The 20166-nt window shown below is 47.6% G+C and overlaps 1 protein-coding gene across 1 annotated transcript in view; it reads right to left on the bottom strand.

The window, feature by feature from the left end:
• The window catches only part of POLR2E (RNA polymerase II, I and III subunit E), a 178203-nt gene that overhangs the window by 60278 nt on the left and 97759 nt on the right, over nucleotides 1-20166 (bottom strand). Inside the window, exon 6 of the mRNA XM_069647351.1 lies at nucleotides 17353-17431. Within this exon, the coding sequence (XP_069503452.1) occupies nucleotides 17353-17431 (79 nt within the window). The remainder of the gene's footprint in view (nucleotides 1-17352; nucleotides 17432-20166) is intronic.

Raw genomic sequence — 20166 nt, 5'->3', positions numbered from 1 at the left:
TTGTACCAGGTCGATAGGTAATTATGAAGTCAAACTCGGCAAAGAATAATGCCCAACGGAGTGGTCTAGAGGATTGGGCTTTTGCGGTTTTCAAATATTGCAGGTTTCGGTGATCCGTAATCACAGTAACGGTGTGTCGGGCCCCCAGCAGATAATGCCGCCAAGCCTTAAAGGCAGACTTGATAGCCAGAAGTTCCTTGTCAGTAATCGTGTAATTGATTTCAGGAGGCGAGAATTTGCGGGACCAAAATGCCACGGGATGCAACTGATTAGTTACCGGGTCCTTTTGTGATAGAACTGCCCCCATGGCAAGGCTTGAAGCATCAGTTTCCACGATGTAGGGGAGTTCGGGGCGAGGGTGTTTTAAGATTGGTGCAGAGATAAATTTAGTCTTCAAATCCTGGAAAGCTTGTTCCGCCTCGGTAGACCATTCAAAACGTTCGTTTTTCTTTAACAAGGCAGTGATGGGCTGGACTATTCGAGAGAATTCGGGGATAAACCTGCGGTAAAAGTTAGCGAAGCCTAACATGCTTTGCACACCTTTTACGGAGGATGGTGATGGCCATCTGAGAACTGCATCGACCTTCTTTGAATCCATACGTACTCCGCCAGGTGATAATATGAATCCCAAGAATTCAACTTCAGTCACGTTGAAAACACATTTTTCCAACTTAGCGAAAAGTTTGTGTTGACGCAATCTTTCGAGGACCATTTTCACGTGTTTCCGATGTTCAGATTCCGATGAAGAATAAACGAGGATGTCGTCAATGTAAACAACAACAAACACATCTATGAGCTCTCTGAGGACATCATTCATAAAATATTGAAAGGCGGCCGGGGCATTGCAAAGTCCGAAGGGCATGACCTGATATTCAAATAGCCCATACTTGGTGCGGAAGGCCGTCTTCCATTCATCGCCCTCTTTTACTCGTACCAAGTGGTAAGCTCCTCTAAGATCCAGCTTTGTATATATGCATGCTTTTCTGACTTGGTCCAGGAGTTCAGGGATCAAAGGTAACGGATATCTATTCTTAACGGTGATCTGGTTCAGGGAGCGATAATCGATACAAGTTCTAAGGTCTCCTTCCTTTTTTGGAACGAAGAACAAAGCTGAAGAAGCAGGGGACTTGGAAGGACGAATAAACCCATTCGCCAGGTATTGATCCAGGTATTGTCGAAGGTGAAGGTTCTCAGGCTCGGTGAGGGCATAAATTCTACTACAAGGAGGAGTAGATCCAGGTATCAGGTCTATCTGGCAGTCATAAGACCTATGAGGAGGTAGAGAGTTAGCCTGATCCTTCTGGAAAACATCTTGGTATTCTAGGTATTCGGGAGGTAACTGGGGAGTCTCTGAAGAAATTGCTGCCAGTGCAACACCAGGTGGAGGGTGACAAGTAGAGACACATTCTGGAAACTGGACCGTTCTTGCTCGCCAATCGATCAGAGGATTGTGTTTCTCTAACCAAGGTATTCCTAGAATAATCTGAAACTGAGGGGCCTTGATCACATCGAACACTATCTTCTCATGGTGTCCATCTTGACTTACTAGCGCCACCTCTTGAGTGGTATGCGTTACTGGCCCGGAGGCTATCTCCGTACCATCCACTGTAGTAATGACGTCCTTTACAGCCTTGGGACAAAGAGTTAGATTCATCCTCAAAACCATTTCATGATCCACATAATTGCCGATGGCACCGCTGTCGACGTAAGCTTCAATTGCATGTAATCGATCCGGATTATCAGGGCTAATGAGGACCATAGGTATCACGAAATGCGAGGTCACGGAACTGGTTTTCACGCTCGGCAAGAGGACCTCTATTCTTGTCGGGCGAGGTCGTTTCCCTGCTCAGAGTTTGTAACTTTGGTAACTGCAGCTCCTGCTGCCTTCTTGGCAGGTTTCACCGGACAGTCTCGAAGAAAGTGCCCTGAGTTTCCGCAATATAGGCATAATTGCAACTGTTTTCTCCTTTCCCGCTCCTTTTGTGTTAGAGGACCTTTCAGACCCCCTATTTGCATGGGTTCCCCGGAGTCTACTCCTTTGGAAGGAGTTGGCGACTTGGAAAATACTCGAGCATCAAACTTGGAACGGTCGGCCTTCCTGTTCTGCAGTCTATGATCTATTTGAACGACCAAGTCCATATAATCCGAACAGTCTTGTGGGGGATTCACTACTTGGGCTAAAACGTCTTTGAGCTCTCCACGTAGACCTCTATAAAACAGCGTAATCCTTTTGTCCTCAGGCCATTGAGTTTCCACTATTAGTCTATTGAAAGATGCAATATAAGCCAAAAGGTCTTGATTACCCTGTCGCAACGAAAGAAGCTCATTGTCCAAGGCCTGCCCCTGTGAATGTCTTGCGAACAGTTTTTCCATACTAAGCTGAAAGGCTTGAAAATCATGGAGAACCGGATCATCTTGATTAACTAGAGGGATCGACCAGTCTGCCGCATTGCCACTAAGGTACGAAAGTACAAAAGCTACTTTAGCTTGATCAGTTGGAAAGGCTGCTGGCCGGCATAAGAAGTGCAACCGGCACTGATTGATAAATACTGCAAACCTCTTTGGGTCACCAGAAAATCGTTCGGGCGGAGCCAGAGGTACATTCCCAGGTAGGTTGATCTGCACTGGATTCATAGAGGATGTTGAAGGAAGATTTGCCCCTGATGCGGGTAACGGGGTTTGTCCGGCTTGTGACTGTAGCAATTGTCTAACAAGACCGTCTGTTCTCTCCTTGGAAATAATTAGTTCCCTTCTTAGAGCATTCGTTTCCTGACGAGCTGCATGCACTTCCGCCCTTAGTTCCCCAAGTAACCGGGCTAGGTGGTCAGTATCCGAGGTTTCCATAGCGCCTGGGCGAGAGTTTTGTGGTAGGCTTTGCGTTCTGTAACGCTCACCTGATTCTCGCAGAGGCGCCGGTCTTGACTGGGCGACTACCGTATCTTCAAAGGTGATGTGTAGCACCCGGTTGGCTCTTTGGGCTGGACCTCTGTGCACTGTATGCCTGACTTCAAGAGTAAGATGTCTGCAGATAGAAAATATGGGATTAATGAACTGGGGTTATTGGGGTGTCCCTATCTCTTTCCTTTTTTGCTCTCCTGTAGACCCCCAAAGGTTAACGCTCTCACCTTAGGTAAGTGAATGCCGAGCTCTCCATCTGCCTCGGGGCAGGGTGCTGTAACCAGTTTCTTCACTGGATCGGTAGCGCAGGCCTCTTGACTTCAGAGGACTGCTGTCCGTCGTTTACTGCACGAACGGTAAGTTTCGAGTAATTCTATTGTCTTTAAAGTCTGTAGTAATGATGTCTCTTGTTTTGCAGGTTCCGGCGATGGCGGATGACGGGCTGAAGTGAGTTGAAGATGGAGTCCGTGTGATGAATAAAAGCGCCTGGAAGCACGTAAGTAAGCGCTTGTTGCCTGCTTCACGATGCGCTCTAACTGTCTTTTATTTTGAAGGTACGAGTTCGGAGCGGCTGCAGGGTGCCGGAATACCCACTGGGTTAGAGTAATGGCACGTGAGTATTAAAGTTCCCCAATGTCTTTAAACGCACCTTGTTTTGTCTTTCAGATGCAGGATGCAGCGCCGAAGGCCTCCGGAGCGTGCGAAGAGTTGGTAAGCTTTTGTCTTTCAGATGCCGGAATGCAGTGTGAAGACCTCCGGAGCGCACGAAGAGTAGGTAAGCCTTTGTCTTTCAGATGCCGGAATGCTAACCTGTTCTTTCTTGTCTTTATAGGTGTTGCTGAAGACTGGATTCAGGATGGTAAGCCTTTTTTCTTAGGCCCAGGATCCGATGCAGAAGACACGATGAGCGTTCTGCTGCAGAGGATGCAGAATAACGCAAAGCAAGATTCATCCACCGGGTGTGGTTTAAATAGCCTCCTGTAGTGCTTAGGTGTCTCCTTCCACAGCCACGCCTTGGTAAGAAAAGAGTTCCTGCTTTCCAGAAGAGTTCCAGTGTTCTGAATCTAGGGAGTGGCTCCTGCCCCACCCAACAGGAAAAGTAGTTCCAAACAGAAGAGGATCAGAGGCTCAGCTGGCAGGCAAGTAAGCAGCATGGTCTGCTGCAGGTAAGTCCACCCAAGCATTATGAGCCCGGCACTTCCAGCGCTGGGACTGGGCATATTTATGAGCCTGGTGCCACTGGCGCCAGGACTGGGTCCAAAAGGTCCCAATTGGGACTGGTTGGCCCTCGGAACCTGGGTTATGGATCTGCTTCCAAGGGAGTTGGGAAAACCCTGACCTTTTGGAAGCAGAGATCATGACATTTAATCCCCTGCGGAACAAAGTAAAGCTTGCTTCCTGGGACCAATCCGCCTCTTTAGCCAACTGCTTAAAACTGATTACATAAGAAAGCATTTCTTGACTCCCTTGTTGGAATTCTAGGAGCCACTCTTGAGCGCTGTACACCTGTTCAGACGATCGAACATGGTTTTGAAGGCTTCCACAAACCCCTCATAATTGTCCAGGAGTGGATCCGCTGAGTTGACTAAAGGAGTTGCCCAAGCTAGAGCATTGCCAGAGAGGTGTAGAAAAATAGTAGGGTTTAAATGTGAAATGCACCAAACACGAATAAAGGAAAGACTGCAGTGCCTTGCTAGAACCATCATACATGTCCACTATGCCCCAGACTAGAGCACTTTCTTGTAGTGCAGAATCCCGGGAAAGCACGAGTTGTCTTAAGGCTGTATTTTCAGCTTTGAGGTTCTGAACCTCTTTTGTTAATTCCTGCATTCTTCTCATTAAATCCTGGACAGCAGCTTCCATCTTGAACACGATCACGTTTTTGGCGTCTCAAACTGTCACACTCAAGACCCAATCCTACCTGTTCATCCTGTGGTGGTTTCTTCTTTCTGGGTTTCTCCGATTTCCGGACTGTCCTTGACTTGAACAGGTACGGTCGATGATCCTCAATATCCTGCGTGAAGCGTAGTAGGAGACGGAGGAAGAGTTCAGAATACCAGGAAACACGGAATAACAACATCCAGGAGTAAGGCGCGGAACCAGGAAGGGAGAAGCTGCTCACAGGCTACACGCGGTCGTGGGCGTGGAGCAAGGTAAGGAACCAGGAAGGAAGAGAGGGCGGTCTGGAAAGCGAGAACCGCACAAAGTCCAGGGATGAAGGGAAAAGGGCTCAAGGAATCAGCGATACGAGGAAGAATCACTAGGCACACTAGCTGCGGACTCGTACCGGAGCCTTGAGACACAGAGCGCCATGGGGGCGTGCCCTTTTTGTAAGATCCATTGTTCTGGCATGATCGTTGCAGCGGCCATGTTGAAAGGAACACTGCCCCTGTGGTACAATGCATCATAGACCATGAGGTCCAGAAGGGGCGCAAGTGGAGATTTATGACAGTATCGCCTGACTTGCAAGTGGTTTCTCCTTCAAAATATCTTCTACGAAGTCGGTGTCTTGCTTCTTGAGTGGCAATCTGAAAGTGTGCAGCTGCTTTCTTGATGCCATCTGGTCATCGATGGGAGATGCTCGTCTTAAAGGGGGTAAAGCTGGAGGATCTCTGCGCAGTGTCTGGATCTGGGGTAGTGGACCGTGACAGCCAAGGTGCCACATCCACAGGTTGTTCACCACCCTAATCTGGGGAGGTGTCTATAGGTTCAAAGGGATGTTCACCCTGGTCATAAGGGTCCTCAGGGGTCTCCTCTGGTTCTGTTAGATCAAACCTCTCATGAGGAGTGTGGCTGGAGGCCCTCTGAAGTTTAGCCATAGTAGGATAGTAGTCTTCCTCTCTTGGCCTTTTAGGAGTCAAACTTTTCTGAAAAGTCCACAAATTTAGAAAGTGTATTCATGTTCCCCTCAAACCTGTCCCTGGTCCATAAGGATGACCCAGAGGGGTCTGGAGGTGGAAAGGGCTCTTCTTGAGTCCTTAGGTTGTCGAGACATGTCTGAGAAAGTCTACACAGGGGTTGGGAACCTTCAGAATATTCTTCCTGACCCTCTCGACATCTTGACATGTCCTTAGGTCTATTCGCAGCCGAGATGATGTTCGCAAGTCTCTCATGGATTTTTGGCGTGTCTGGGAGAGATTTTGCAGGACTAGCGGCTTAGTCGCAGTTTTCAGCACCGCCGAAACCTTAGGCATCGACGCACTCTTATGAGGCGTCTCGGCACTTTTATGAGGTTTAGTGCCGACGCCCTTGTGACTGGAGTGCCTGGACGCATGCCGCCTAGACAGTTGTGGGGAGGGTGGCCGACCCCGAGGATCGGTGGGTTCAGTCGAAAGAATCGGCATACCCGTTGGCGTCTTTGGTCGACCCGACAAATCCATTGAGGAGGCTCAGGGGGTTGTGTGCTTTCCTTTATGTGGTGTGTCCTTGTCGCCGGAGTGTACACTCCCCATAGCAGAACCGGTGGCCTGCATGCCGAGGCCAGACACCTCGGAGCGTGGCTGCTCCGAAGATAGGTCAATTGCCTCCGCGTCGGAGCCACGGCGATCGCGCACTTCCTTGTCACTCGCAACACCTGCAGCTGCAGGGGAGCTACCCCCGACCTGCTGCATGGCATAGGCCGCTCACCGTTTTACTTGCTGTTCTTTTATTGTCTTAGGACGTAAAAGCTTGCAAGACCGACAGGATTCCTCGTTATGATCTCGAGGTAGACACGTATCACACCTCTCGTGTGTCTTTCCAAGGGTACTTGCCGTTGCAAGAATGGCAAAATTTAAAAAGGCGTCCTGTCCATAGCTCCGGTTATTAGCGACAGAAAAACCAGACGGGAAAAGAGGGGAGAAGGAAAAGCATTCTTGAAAGCAAACAGAACCCCAAACCCCACTCTCCTTACTGTGTAGGCCTGGCCGGAGGGCTGAGGCCACGCCTTTGGCGGCGTCGACGGGAGCACCAGTTGACGGAGTCTGGAGTTCTCTTCCACGGTCTTCGGCGTTGGTTGTGAAGTAGTAGTCCATGAAGGGGACGAATATTAAAACGTCCAGAGGTCCTGGACAAAGATATATATATATTAGCAATTTTTCAAGCTTCGCATAAGGCAACCAGCTAGCTCGGCAGAAAAAAAAAATCTGTGGGACCTCGACGCGCGAGGGATCTTGGGTACACTACACGTCTCGTTGGGGATAGTGTTACAAGCACACCCATGTCGATCCTCGAAAGACCAGATGCAATACTCTGTGATTACCACTAGATGTCAGACTATATGCACAGCAGGCGACTACGCAGATTCACAAGCATCAGAAATATACATCTGCCCCCTCCACCACACTCTGAGCCGCCTTCTTCCTGCTCCTTCATGTGAGGCTAAGAACCTTGGTGTCATGTTCAACTCCACCCTCTCCTCATCTCCTCACATCTCCGACATCTGTAAGAAGTCAAACCATCAGGTGCACCTCCTCTGAGGTATTCTTCCTTTTCTCACTTTTCCCCAGAAGCTCACTGTCTCCAGAGTTCTGGTCCTCTCTAGGATGGACTATTGCAACAGCCTCTTTCTAAATCGTCCTGCCTCTACTCTTCAACCATTACAACTTATCCAGAACAGGACTGCAAGATCGGTCTTTGGCCTCAAGCCCAGGCACTGCATCTCTCCATCTCTGAAATCTCTTCACTGGCTCCCTGTGGCTTCAAGGATCAACTTCAAGACCCTCTGCATTGTCCACAAAGCTTTCTGGAGCCTGGGACCGCTCTACCTCCAACTTTCTCTTCCAAAACATCTTCCTTCTCAAGCTCTCCGCTCATCCACCTACAGCTTTGAGGGTCAGACACTTCTCCAAGCAGAGAGTTGGGGGCAGATCCATCTCCTCTGCTAGGGCCTCCCTCTGGAACAGCCTCCCTACCTCTCTCAAACTTCAGCAGAAACACCTCTGGTTCCGGAAGCAACTCAAGACCTTCCTTTTTGCTTTCTCTCTTCCTCTGCCCTGTGGATGCACCCGACTGCACCGTGCACTGGTCACCCTCTGAACTGAGGCCCAGGCTCCTGCATGTCCAGTTGCCCTTGCACTGCCTCCGGGCTCCCCAGCACTTAAGGGTCTGCATCTGCAACCCTACAGTCGCTACTCTCTGCACTTATGAGCCACCCGCTGGCTGTAGTTGTGAGTTAACTGCACATCCACCTTCCTTTCCCTCCCCTGGCACTTCTCCCCTTCCCGCTTCCCTGCACTTGTGCGAACTGAATAACAAGGCCCAGTAAGATCGTTATTTTGTCCTCCCTTGTTTCCCCCTCCTTATCTTACCGCGCCTAGGAACACCTGTGTACAGGCGCATTATAAATGCCACCTAATATCATACCTTTAAGTACGGTTGCACATGAACAAAACAAAGAGAACACTTATGTCCATCTCAGATACACAGAGCCCCATGAAATGTCAAAGAAATCCCACACCGCCTCCCTGCCACACCCATCCCTCCCCCAGATTCCCACCAACCCGACAACCCCTGATCACGGGTCGGCTTGCAAGAACCGTGCCATCTGCATAGGTTTATACGGTTGTGTAGGAAAGTCCAGGCTATATTCCAAGACGGGGAACCAGATATGGGTAAAGTGGTGTTGCGTCATGTCTTTGGCTGCTATGACCTATTCCACCACCAAGATGTCCCATATTGTTGTCCACCAAGGGGAAATGAGAGGCCCCTCCCGTGCCTTCCAGGTCTGGGCTAAGGTGACCTTTGCTGCTAATAGAACTTGGGTGATTAGTATGGCTTTTCTGCCCTACTTCGGGTATGTGCTTGAAACGGGCACTCCCAGTAGTACACCTCTTCTAGGGGGGAATTGTACCTGCATTATACACCCCATCATCTCCACCGCCTTTCCCCAAAAGGCCCGAGCCTGTGGGCACTCCCATCACATGTGGAACAAGGTCCCCCTAGCCCTGCACTCATGCCAAAATGCAGGATCCACTGTGCTCTGGATCCTGTTCAGTTTGGCTGGGGGATAGTACCACCTGTATGTTAATTTAAAATGCACATTACCTGTTGGTTACGCTGCAGAAGCTTATAAAGCCTGTATATGTTCCCTCCCCTCTACCCATCCAGCAGGGTCCCCACAAAAGTTCCCAACACCCAGCATGCCCCGTCCGGTCGAAGGGTGGACTACCCAGTGCCTAAACTGGGCATATCTGAACCTCTCCCCCTCCGACAACCTACATTTTCCCTTGCAATCCAGGAAGGATAGGGACGTCCCTTTGTTCAAAGAGCTGAGAGATGTATTGTAGTGCCCCTAGTGTCCACTGTTAAGTCTGTGGGCCGCAGACCAGGAGAGAGGTCCGGTTTGGGGCAGATCGGTGTGCGGGGACCTGGTCATCTGCTTCAGCACCCACTTCCACAGTTTTATGGTAGTTTTTGTGGAGGTCAGGAGCCCCAGCCACCGGCTGCCGCAGAAGTGTAGGTCAGGGAGCCAAAGGGGGAGATACTCCTGCTCGATCTCTACCCACTGAGGGGGTGGGGGGGGGGATCAGTAGATCCGATCCAGGCAGGCAGGTATGCTAACTAAGCTGCTACCTTGTTGTTTTTAGTTTGCAAACTCCCAGCCCCCACACCCGCCAGCCTAGCACGACCAAACGTTACCAGTTTGGGAATTCTGAGCTTTTTCCCCAGCCAAATGAATTTGCGGACTCTTTGCTGGAGGTGCGTCAGGGGTTTCCGCGGGAGCACCACACAGTGAGAGATATCTGGGAAATATGTTAATTTTGCATACATTTCTTGCGATTTCCACCCTTGTAGGTCCGCCTCCAAATCCTTTAAGAGTTGTGTGAAATTGGACTGGTATACTTCATTTGGATGCACTGGGCTCTGGACGCCTCCGTATTTTAGCATTTTCCCTTCCCATTTAATCGGGCAGCAGGGGCGAAGGGTGGCCATTTCCTCCTCCGATAGATCCACCCCGAACTTGTGATAGTGAACAGTGAAGCCTGCTGGCGTTTAAAGGATCCCAGCTCACCTAGATAGTTTCTAAGGGGTGAGGAGATCCCTGTGAGGGATAGGAGTACATCTGCGTATAAGGACAGTTTATATTGCTTCCCCCCCCACCATAAGCCTTCAATTGCCGGATTGTCCCTAACCCGTTTGGCGAAGTTCAATCATGAGAGTGAAAAATAAATAATCCTATGTTTATATAACTGCAGTGTGTACCTGTACTCAAAAGGTCCTTGTACTCAACTACAGCTCTCCTCCCTCCCAGACGAAGCCTGGCTACTCGACCAAAGCTACCAAACAATTTGGGTAGTCCTGGCAAAACCTAAGAGTTGGAGCCCTGTACATTTAAGAGGGAGTTTGTCCACGGTACTACCACATGTGGACTTTCGTAAAACTCTGTAACAGGTGGTGTTACGGCAGTGGGATACTGTGTAGTTAGATACACTAGTGGTCAAGAAAACCATCCACTAGTTCCATTTTCTATATATAGTTCTGGCTGAGAAAACTGTACTACTATATGGCTATTTACAAGCAGGAGGCTCTTACGTCCCTCAAAGCAGACAAGCTTAAAGAATTGTTAATGACAGAGGCGTTGGCTGCAAGGGGGACAAAACTGAATTGGTTCAAACGCTAATGGACATCCAGAAGTTCTTAAGTAGACCAGTATCACCTACATAACGTATTGATTTGAGAGGAGGATTAAAGCAGACTGATTTAAGTTCACAATTGGAAGTCGATATTGAATTGGAGGAGGGCCCTGTACCCATACAGAGTCCCCCTCCTGGTGAAGCCTTCATGTCTGCACCTCCCTCCATCCTACCTCCTGAAGTGCTTCTGGCAACTGATAAATGCTCAGGAACAAGGGTCTGCACTGTTGTAGCAAGACAGAATCCAGCTGGCCTACTCTTCTTTAACCTAGAGGTACCGTTTAGGCTTGAGGTACTTACCTTAGCCGTGGTCTTCTCAGTTGGGAATTGCGTTGGCTTACCTTTTACGAGTTGATTCGTAAAAGATAACAGCTTGTGACCCTACAAGTGATTTTTCTAAGACTCTCTAACTTGGTGCAAGACTTTGATCTAAGAAGTACATCAGATCCATAGACTGTGTCCCAAATGACTTTGGCTGTCCTGGCTCCCTGAAGACTCTTCTATACTCCACTGACTTCGATACGGTTTGTCCCGCATAGGTGGTAGCCTGGTGATTACGGTCACTGCTGGGAAAGACTTATCTAGATTTCATTGGAAGATTTAGTGGTCCTCACAATATACTGGGAAACTGTCTAACCTTTCCTTTCTGCAACCTCAGAATCGGCAAAGTTTACTAGTGTGATATATAAATACCATTACTGTCCTTGTGATTGAAGTCACCTCAGGGTGTAGGAATTGTGTAAGAAGCATATCCAAAAATCATCCACCAACTTGTTTTGATTCTGAAAAGTAATAAGTTTAAAGTATATTTACATGGTTACAACGAATTGCCTTTTTAAAGAACGCTTATTTAAAAATTGATGTTAAATAACTATTTATAACTGAAACCTTGAGTGTAAGTGTTACTTGGCTACTAATTTCATTTGTACAGCCTTTAGCTCACATTCACCCCTCTTGAGATAGGCCTGGCTGCTCAGTCACACTACCAACTTGTGTAATACAGACCTATACCAAAAGATGGGTAACTTAATACCAGGCAGATGGGTTGTGTAGTCTCACACAGTGTGACTGCGCCAATTCTTACCCAATACCCCAAGCACTCCACATAAGGTGAGTTGTTCTACAATGTAAAGGGGGATGAAAATCCCTCTTTACTACTTGGGAACTGTAGTTCACCGAAGTAAATGAAAGAGAAATTCAACAGGGGAGCACACACGGCACAACCCAGCTTAAGCCCAAAAGTTGTAAGGAACTATAACTTCATACACTATGGAGAGACATAAAAAGGTCACCCATAAAAAGAGTAAACAACTAGGTGAGAGGTAAAATAGTTACCTAGTCAAAGCAAAATGTTCTGGGGTTGACGCAGGTCAGGAAGATTTATTACCGATATGAAAATCTTACCTAACAGGGATGAGGCATAAAAATTAGAATCTCTCAAACACCGGGTTAATGTGGGTGAATCTGCAGAGTCCTTTGATGAGCCGTGCTACTGCATGCAGGACACATTTCAGGGGTTCCCAGGGAGGTCACAGAAAGACCTTCTAAAAGTTGTGAGAGGTCCAAGGCTTGGACGGTGGATCCGAAGTTTTTTTCTGGGAGAAAGGGCTTGATTTTCTGCATGAGAGAAAGTAGGTACCAAGCGGTTTGTGTGTTCCATGCTGTTTGAAGGCGAGGTGTCTGGTGATTTCGGATCCAGGGTTCTTGATGTACGTGGCCAGCTGTAGTGTGAAGCACTCAAGGCTATAACAGGCAACCAGGACTGGATGTCGAGGTGTTCAGTGTTGTTGGTCAGCAGTAGGAACTCAGTCTGGAGGGGGTCGAGATTAAAGTAAGCATTGAACAAATGTGAGGCAGGCCTTGAGTTGGTGGATAACTTGGATGGAAGATATCTTGAGGTAGATCTGAGTAACTATTGGTGGATGCAAATATTGCATGGGGGAAGGAGGGTTCCGAACAGTTCCATGTAATGATGTAGACCACAAGAGACAGGAAAGATCCTCATGGGACTTCAAATGTGATGGATACAGTTGGTGATCTGGAGGAATCCATTTGTACCAAGTGCTGTTGATTAGCAAGGTAGGAATTGAACCAGCTGAGGACTATTTCGCTGATCCGCATGCGACGATGTAGATTTTTGGTGAGTGTCTGGTGGTCTACTGTGTCAAATGCTGCTGAGAGGTCAAGAAGAACCAGGAGGCAATGATGGCAATCATTGAAAATTCCTAACAGGGTTCTAATGGGTGTTTAGTCCTACTCTTGGCCATTTTCTTTCATGGGCTTCCTTTGTTCCGGGAAACCATGAGGCAAGGATAAAATATCTGTTTTTGCCACATGCAGTCTTTGTGAGCCCAAGTTGGCAGCCTCTATAGTGGTTCGGACTGTTTTAAACCAGTTCCTGACCTTGGTCAGGCCATCCCACTTCCTGGGGGAATGATGGGGAGCCACCCAAAACATTTGTTTTAAATAGAAGAGAAGCTTGCTGAAACCTCCTGGACCGTTGGACTGCCCGGTGCAGCCCTGCTGCAGTGCTGAAGCACCAAACTCCAAATCGACTAGAGAAGCCTAGAACTGACAACTTCTTCCCTTGGGTTAGTGGGACCAACTGACCCCAAGACAAACTTTGCTGGAACACCTCTCCCTGCTGGCCGTACTTCTTTGCTGCTGCTGGAACAGAGTGCCAGGGGTCAGGAAACCCAGAATCGAGCGCATCGTCTTTAAGCCAGACCAGAGCTGCAGGAAGATCCGGAGGACCCTCCTGAAGCAGGACGTCCCAAGCCTTAGCCACCTCACCAGAGTGATGGATCCCCGAAGCAAGGGAAGCCCATCAAGTGTCCAAGAACTGTGGTAGTGTTATTGACCGGTAGCTGAAACATTGAAGTGTCGCTGATCTAAAGAGAGCCCGCAGCCGCCAACGACATTCAAAGTGCAGTGTAGGAGTGCTCAAGACGTCCTCTCTCTTGTCCCCACGACCGAGGCACAGGAACCCAGGATCTTCAAGACTGCAACCAGAACAGAAGTCAGCTGGATCCTCGTCTTCAAACTTAAGGTACTGTCTTGACTAAGGGGTACTTAGTAGCTTGCTTGTTCTCACTGGACCCCACGACCGAGGCCCAGGAACCCAGGATCTTCAAGACTGAAACCAGAACAGAAGTCAGCTGGATCCTCGTCTTCAAACTTAAGGTACTGTCTTGACTAAGGGGTACTTAGTAGCTTGCTTGTTCTCACTGGATACTTGCAGTAGCTACTTTTTGCAGAATGGATTCCGGCTCAGCCCTTCACAAGCCTAACAGTTTGTGGCCCAACAGATTATTTTTCTACAAACTCTCTTAAAACATTGTGCAAGACTTTTGTGCTACCTAGGGAAGTGCCTCAGCTCCATAGACATTGTTCAAATTGACTTTGGCTGTCCTGGCTCCCTGCAGACGTATTTACTTTGGTTTTAACTGTCCCTCATAGGTGGTGCATAAGTTTAACTATTGTTGGGAAAGGTCTAACCTACACTTCATTGAGAGATTGAAAAGTATTCACATGCTCTGAGAACCTGTTCACCTTTTTCCTTCCCCAACTTTTTCCACAACCTCAGAATTGCATAAATTGGAAAAAGTGATATTAATGCCAAGCATTGTCCTAGTAATTAAAGTCCCCTCAGGGAGTAGGAAGTGTGTGTGCGTGGCACCCCAAAAGGGTATTTGAGCAGATGGGGAGCAGGTGCAAGTGGATCTAGGTCACCTGGCCTAAGCCCCGCCCACCTGGTGCCTTCCTGCCGCTCTTTTTCACCACTTAGCAAGCCCCGCTCACCTGGTGCCTTCCTGCCTGCTGCTCTTTCACCACTTAGCAAGCCCCGCCCACCTGGTGCCTTCCTGCTTGACGCTATGTTTCCCTACTTAAGGAGCCCTCCAGCCTCTTTTCCTTTGCAGATGGGGAGCAGGTGCAAGTGGATCTAGGTCACCTGGCCTAAGCCCCTCCCACCTGGTGCCTTCCTGCTTGCTGCTTTTTCACCACTTAGCAAGCCCCGCCTACATGGTGCCTTCCTGCCTGCCGCTCTTTCACCACTTAGCAAGCCCTGCCCACCTGGTGCCTTCCTGCTTGCCGCTATGTTTCCCTACCTAAGGAGCCCTCCAGCCTCTTTTCCTTTGCAGGTGGGGAGCAGGTGCAAGTGGATCTAGGTCACCTGGACTAAGCACCACCCAGCTGATTAGCCCTGCCTCTTCCTTCCTGCTCTTACCTGTAAGATCAAGGGCGTCGCTCGCCCGGGCGTCTGCAGTGAAGGGCAGATGAAGAAAAGGGCAATTCCTGTTCGGACCAGGAGGACCCAGGGCCCGACCCCCTGCTCAGACAGCAGGTAAGCATGCACCAACATGTGTTACCTCCTATGTCCCACAGGCCATCCCCACCCCCTCTGGTCCACCTGTGATGTTCACTTGTCCCCCCCCCCTCTTCTCGCACACGTGTTGCCTGTTTTGCTTGATTCTTCTACCCTGCTCCCCCTCAACCTTCTCCAGCCTACTTCTGCAGGTGTCTGTCCTGAAACATTCTGGTTTCACCATCACCGTCTTCTGGCCAATGCTGGATTTGACTTTTATGGACTTCATTGATTCACGGTGCGTCACTCTTTCTCAACTCTCATGCTGGACTTTCTTTGCATCTTGTACTCCTGCTGGCCCTGAATCATGCTGTTTTCCCATCCTCATCTTGTATCCTGGCCTGCAACATTATGTGTTATAATTGCAGAAGTCAGTAGTATTCGCTCTCCACTCTTGCTTCTCCACTCTTTTTGACTGCTTACTCTCTGTTCTCTCCTCCTTTCCCTTCTCCATTTTCCTATCTCCTCCCCTTACTTTCTTCTATGCACTTACTCTAACAGAATTGTCTCTGGGCCTAATATGATAGCAACCTCGTCTGTTTCCTCCACCCTCCCATTACTGTTTTTTTCCCTCTACACCCCCACCCCTCCAGCACTATCTGAAATGTCAGGCCTAGTAAGATAGTCGCTTGTTTTTTTTCCTCCCCTCCCTTTCTGCACCCCTCTCCCTCACCTTTTGTTTTTCTCCGGCTCTACCAGAAAGTTCGTCAGGCCTAGTACGGTAGTCGCCTGTCGGTTTCCATTTCCTTCCCACTCTCCCCCTCCCTTCCTTATCTATGTCTTAGCTCTTGCACTATCTCTGGCCGTCGTCGGGCCGAGTGCGATAGTCAATTTCACATCCTTACTGTTCATGGCCTGTAACAATGTCATTGTATTTTCCCTTGTTCCCTCCCTTGCCTTGAAGCGCTTTGGAACACATTATGTATAGGCGCTATATAAATCAACTATCATATCATACTTGCTTATCTGAAATCTGAGCAAGTGTTATGAAGTGTATTGTTACATAGTGCCCTTTTAAAAAGAAGGCTTATTTAAAACGGACTTCAATAAAAAATATTTATTTTACAAGAAAACCTTAGTTTAAGTGTTATTTGGATACTAGTAATTGTGAATCTCAGTGTTACATCTCTACAGCTCACATTTACCCCTCTTCAGATAAGTCTGGCTGTTCAGTCATTCTACCAACTTGTGTAGTACAGACCTATACCAACAGATGGGTTACCCATTACCAAGAGGACAAGGCTGGTGTAGTCTCCCACAGGGTTAAATCATGCCCAACACCCTTCTGCCGCACATTCACACTATGTGCCTTGCTCCTCTGGTTATCAGTTCCATGCATTTGATAGAAACTTCTATGAACTCGAGAAACCATCAGCATTTGCTCTTCAATAACCAGAGACTACTAAAGGGCCGGAATAGAACTCTTATAGAAGACCACCAAACATTAAACACAGATTTACCATTAGTCATCCCTGGCCCATAGGAACATATTGGGCAAATGGCGAACACCAGTCTAGAGACTGTCTGTGGATGTCAGAAGAGTCTGAATCTGAAGGAATATCCCAGAACTCCATCCACAGATCTCCCAGAGGACACTATTGGCACAAAGAAAGCAATTGGACCCATGTTTAACCTTAGACTGCCAAGCACCCACATCAAGGTGCTAAGCAATGGATAGACAATCATTGCAGAGATCCTGTACGCCCATGGGGAGATATATTTTGAATGCTCTCCAGAGACTTCTTAAAGTGACTTACTTACCCAAGTGCGAGGACAGACGATTAAAATAGTTTAAAAACACATTTACCTACCTGTTAATAACTGCATAATAAATCACCTGTGAAATACAAACTTGGTATGGACAGCATTTAATTCAACAAAATATAGTGTAGTACTGCATTTCTGTTGCCCCGCTCCTTTCGGGAGTGATGCCTTGGTTGCTCGAACACTGCTACAAAAGTTGACCTAAAGGATATCTGATGTAGCCCCTTGCTTATTTAAATGTAAGTGGTGCATTTAGGTGAGTGAACACAACCGTTACACAATCCCTCTTGACAATATTAAATGAAAATTAAACGTTCCAAACCTAGGAAGTGGGACTGTGAAGTAGGTGAACCTATAAAACAGGCAATACTGTAGAAGATTGTTTATTTGTCCTTCAGGAAAATCTCCAAAGATCTTAAATTCCCCGATTATTCTCTACTTCTCCCACTATGCTAGTGTTGATGAACATATACCAAGTGTGTAGGTGGACCTCGAGAAGAAAGGATTGTTACAGTCTCCTACTTAAAGAAGTTTAATATGCAGAAGTAAAAGTTATGATTCCTCTGTGGGCGAGGTCAACATCAAGCAAGGTGGCAAGGCAATGGGATGACATACTAGTAGCCAGATACAATAAATGTAGAACTGCCAACTGCTTATTTTGTGGTCCATTGTGTGTGCGCCCAGTGTTCAGAATCCAGTTTTAAACCTTACCTGCCCACGCTTTATGCCAAAGTATCGTGCCACAGGGTCACCAGCCTGTATCCTGGGGAGTTGGGACTCTCGCAGCTTGCTGGAAGAGCAGGTTAAGGAGGCAAACGGGGACACAGATTAGAAAATACAATATGCATTGAGACCATAGGAAAAAGAAATGTCTATCCGTGTATGTGTTGGGCTTCTACAAAGTTAGCAGGGCATAACTGCGGGGGAAGTGGGGACTGGGTGTATGTGGTTTTCCACCCAACCAGGTTCAGTCAGTTGCCAGATTAAAGAGAGAGAGCCCTATTGTTAGAAATAGGCTGTTCCACAAGCAGAAATAAATAAGAGCATCATAAGCTGGTTCATATTCAGCCACCCTTTGATGTGCAGAATTCCAAATCTTCATAAAAATGTTTATTTTGGGGTTAACCACAATGCACCATATGCATTTTAAAGCCATGTGAAACTGCAGTTCAGAGTATAGAATTGGTTTAATTGCAAAAGTAAAGCAGAATACTTTGTTTGGCAAGTGCTATGTTGGTGGTCGTCATTCTAGATTGGAATGAAGAACGATGGGGGGGTTCTTGAGGACAGTGGAGGAGCTGAACGTGGTGAAGGAGGGGGGAGGGGTTGCACGAATCAAAGCATGCACTTACTAATTATAAGCAACTATATTTTCCAATGTGCGCATTTTATTGACTCAATGCAAAACATGGTGCATGCCCGTTACAAAATAATGAAAAAAGCAAGCAACCATTATTGATTATCCAACCAACACAAAGTAGACTATATCAAGTAGCGAATGCTAATAGCATATCCATTTGTGCCTCCTTTTCTTGCATTGCCACTTCCAGCTCTGCATTTGTAATTGAAAAGCAAACGAAGAGTCCCAAAATACAGGAAAACGCAGCAAATAAGGCACTACTCGCACTGAACATGGGCCATAGTTCAGTCCCTGAAAAGATACTCTTGCATCATGCCTTACAAGTAAAATGAATATCTTCACCTGCTGCAGAGACAATCACTAACTATGCGCTGCACCATGTCAGTCTAGCCAGTCCAGTTTCTTTGCATTCTGGTATGTTTAATTATGGACATTTAGTGGAACGAGCATTCAGCATACACTATGGATTCATAAATACAAAGAAACAAAAAGGGCAGAGACATGGTGTATGTGTTAGGGAAATATTTACAGTTCCCTCCATTGACTCCTATGGAGCCGCCAGCATTATACTAAGGATTTGTACTGGGTTTTTGTGGTGAGTGGCCTTTTCAGCCTCACTTTCCTAATGTACTTAGTGGGGTTCACCTTGCAGGCCACATTGCTCGCAGTGCAGGGAGGGCTTTGTTTGATGGGTCTGCAGTTAGTGGTTGTGGTTTCCATAAGGAAAATCACGGCTTCGGATACAAACGGCTTTGGATGCAAACAGGAGTTGGACTGCCAGCTTTCTGAAGATGAAGGACCTCTGCTTCAACACTCATGACAAGGAAGGACCATGACTTTGCAGCAGCCTGAAGATGAAGTCTTGGTGACCCAGCAAAGGCCTGCGGGAAATGGACAGGGAGGTAGTCCACTTTACCTAGTGGAGAGCAGCAGACCCACAAGGCTGGTGGTTCTCAACACAGTCACATAGCCAAGTTGCACAGTATGGAAGACTGCACATAGCCCTCTCATGAGGAGTGTGAAACCATCTATCCTTAGGGAATGAGAAGAGATGAGAGGAAGACAACATGTGCCACAAGGCCTGAGGATCCCTCCCCAACCCCCACCTGCAACATCAAGAAAGGTAAGCCCTTTGGGCTTTATTGGGGCCTTAAGTGGCCTTAAGCTCAACCACTTAGAACAGAGCACATTGCGGTCTGTAATTTCAGCGATTCATGGAAAAACCAAAATAGAAATATTTTATTTCTCAAAAAAGACTGTTCATGCTCATCTGGCAAAACGCAGCTGTGAGGCAGCATTTCCAGCATGGCCGCCCCTTATTTCCTGGGGAAGGCCTTCGCTCATTGGACCCCTCTGCCTGAAAAAGGTTTAATCACCCAAGGCCCACTACTAAGGCCCTGTCTGTACCTGTCCCTGCAAGGTAGGGCTCTGGAGGGTCCCTACCCCTCAACAAGCAATAATGCTGGCCGCCACAAACTCGATCTACTTATCGCATTGTGTGTACTCCTCACGTGAGTGATGGCTGGACTTCCATCGTCTACTCTTCCTTTCACCTTGACCCTTAACTGTTGCATTCTCTTGCCTTTCTCCTTCGACCTTTCTACTTACTTATTGCATTCTGCATACCTCATTTCTAATTATTTGTTAGCTGTGGTATCTAGTTTAACTGCATCGTCTCCTGCATTAGTATCTAGGTAGTGTGTGCTTTCTGCATCTGGATCTAGGTATGCTTGTATACGTATCTCCATTTTTAAATATCTGATTTAGGTGTGTTTTATTCCATATACAAACCTGCATTTTACTGCGTTGTACTGTGCAGCCACTCCTTTCCCTTTCCTGTCCAAACCTCTGCTGACCTATAGCTCTCTCCATTTCTCCAACAGTCTCTACTGCTACACTATCACCTCTCCCCCCCTCTCACACAAAGACCGGTAGGAAAAAAAGCACAAAAAAAAAAGAAAAACACACACATCTTGAGTGCAACCCCTGGACTTTCCATCGCAGACACCTACGTCAGCGCTTCCTATAGAGACGTTTTCACAGATATCCTCTTCTCTGTTCCTTCTCCAGATCTGTGGACCCCCCCCCCCCAATCTTATTTCTACTCTCTCTCTCCTTCCTCATTAACGGTGGCACCAAGTGGGAGCTCCTCATAACTCCCTTCC

This window comes from Ambystoma mexicanum, chromosome 1p (assembly GCF_040938575.1).
Source record: "Ambystoma mexicanum isolate Mex_15411 chromosome 1p, UKY_AmexF1_1, whole genome shotgun sequence".
Lineage (NCBI taxonomy): Eukaryota > Metazoa > Chordata > Amphibia > Caudata > Ambystomatidae > Ambystoma > Ambystoma mexicanum.
Note: the sequence above shows the minus strand (reverse complement) of the source record. Positions and strands in the feature narration are given on the sequence as shown.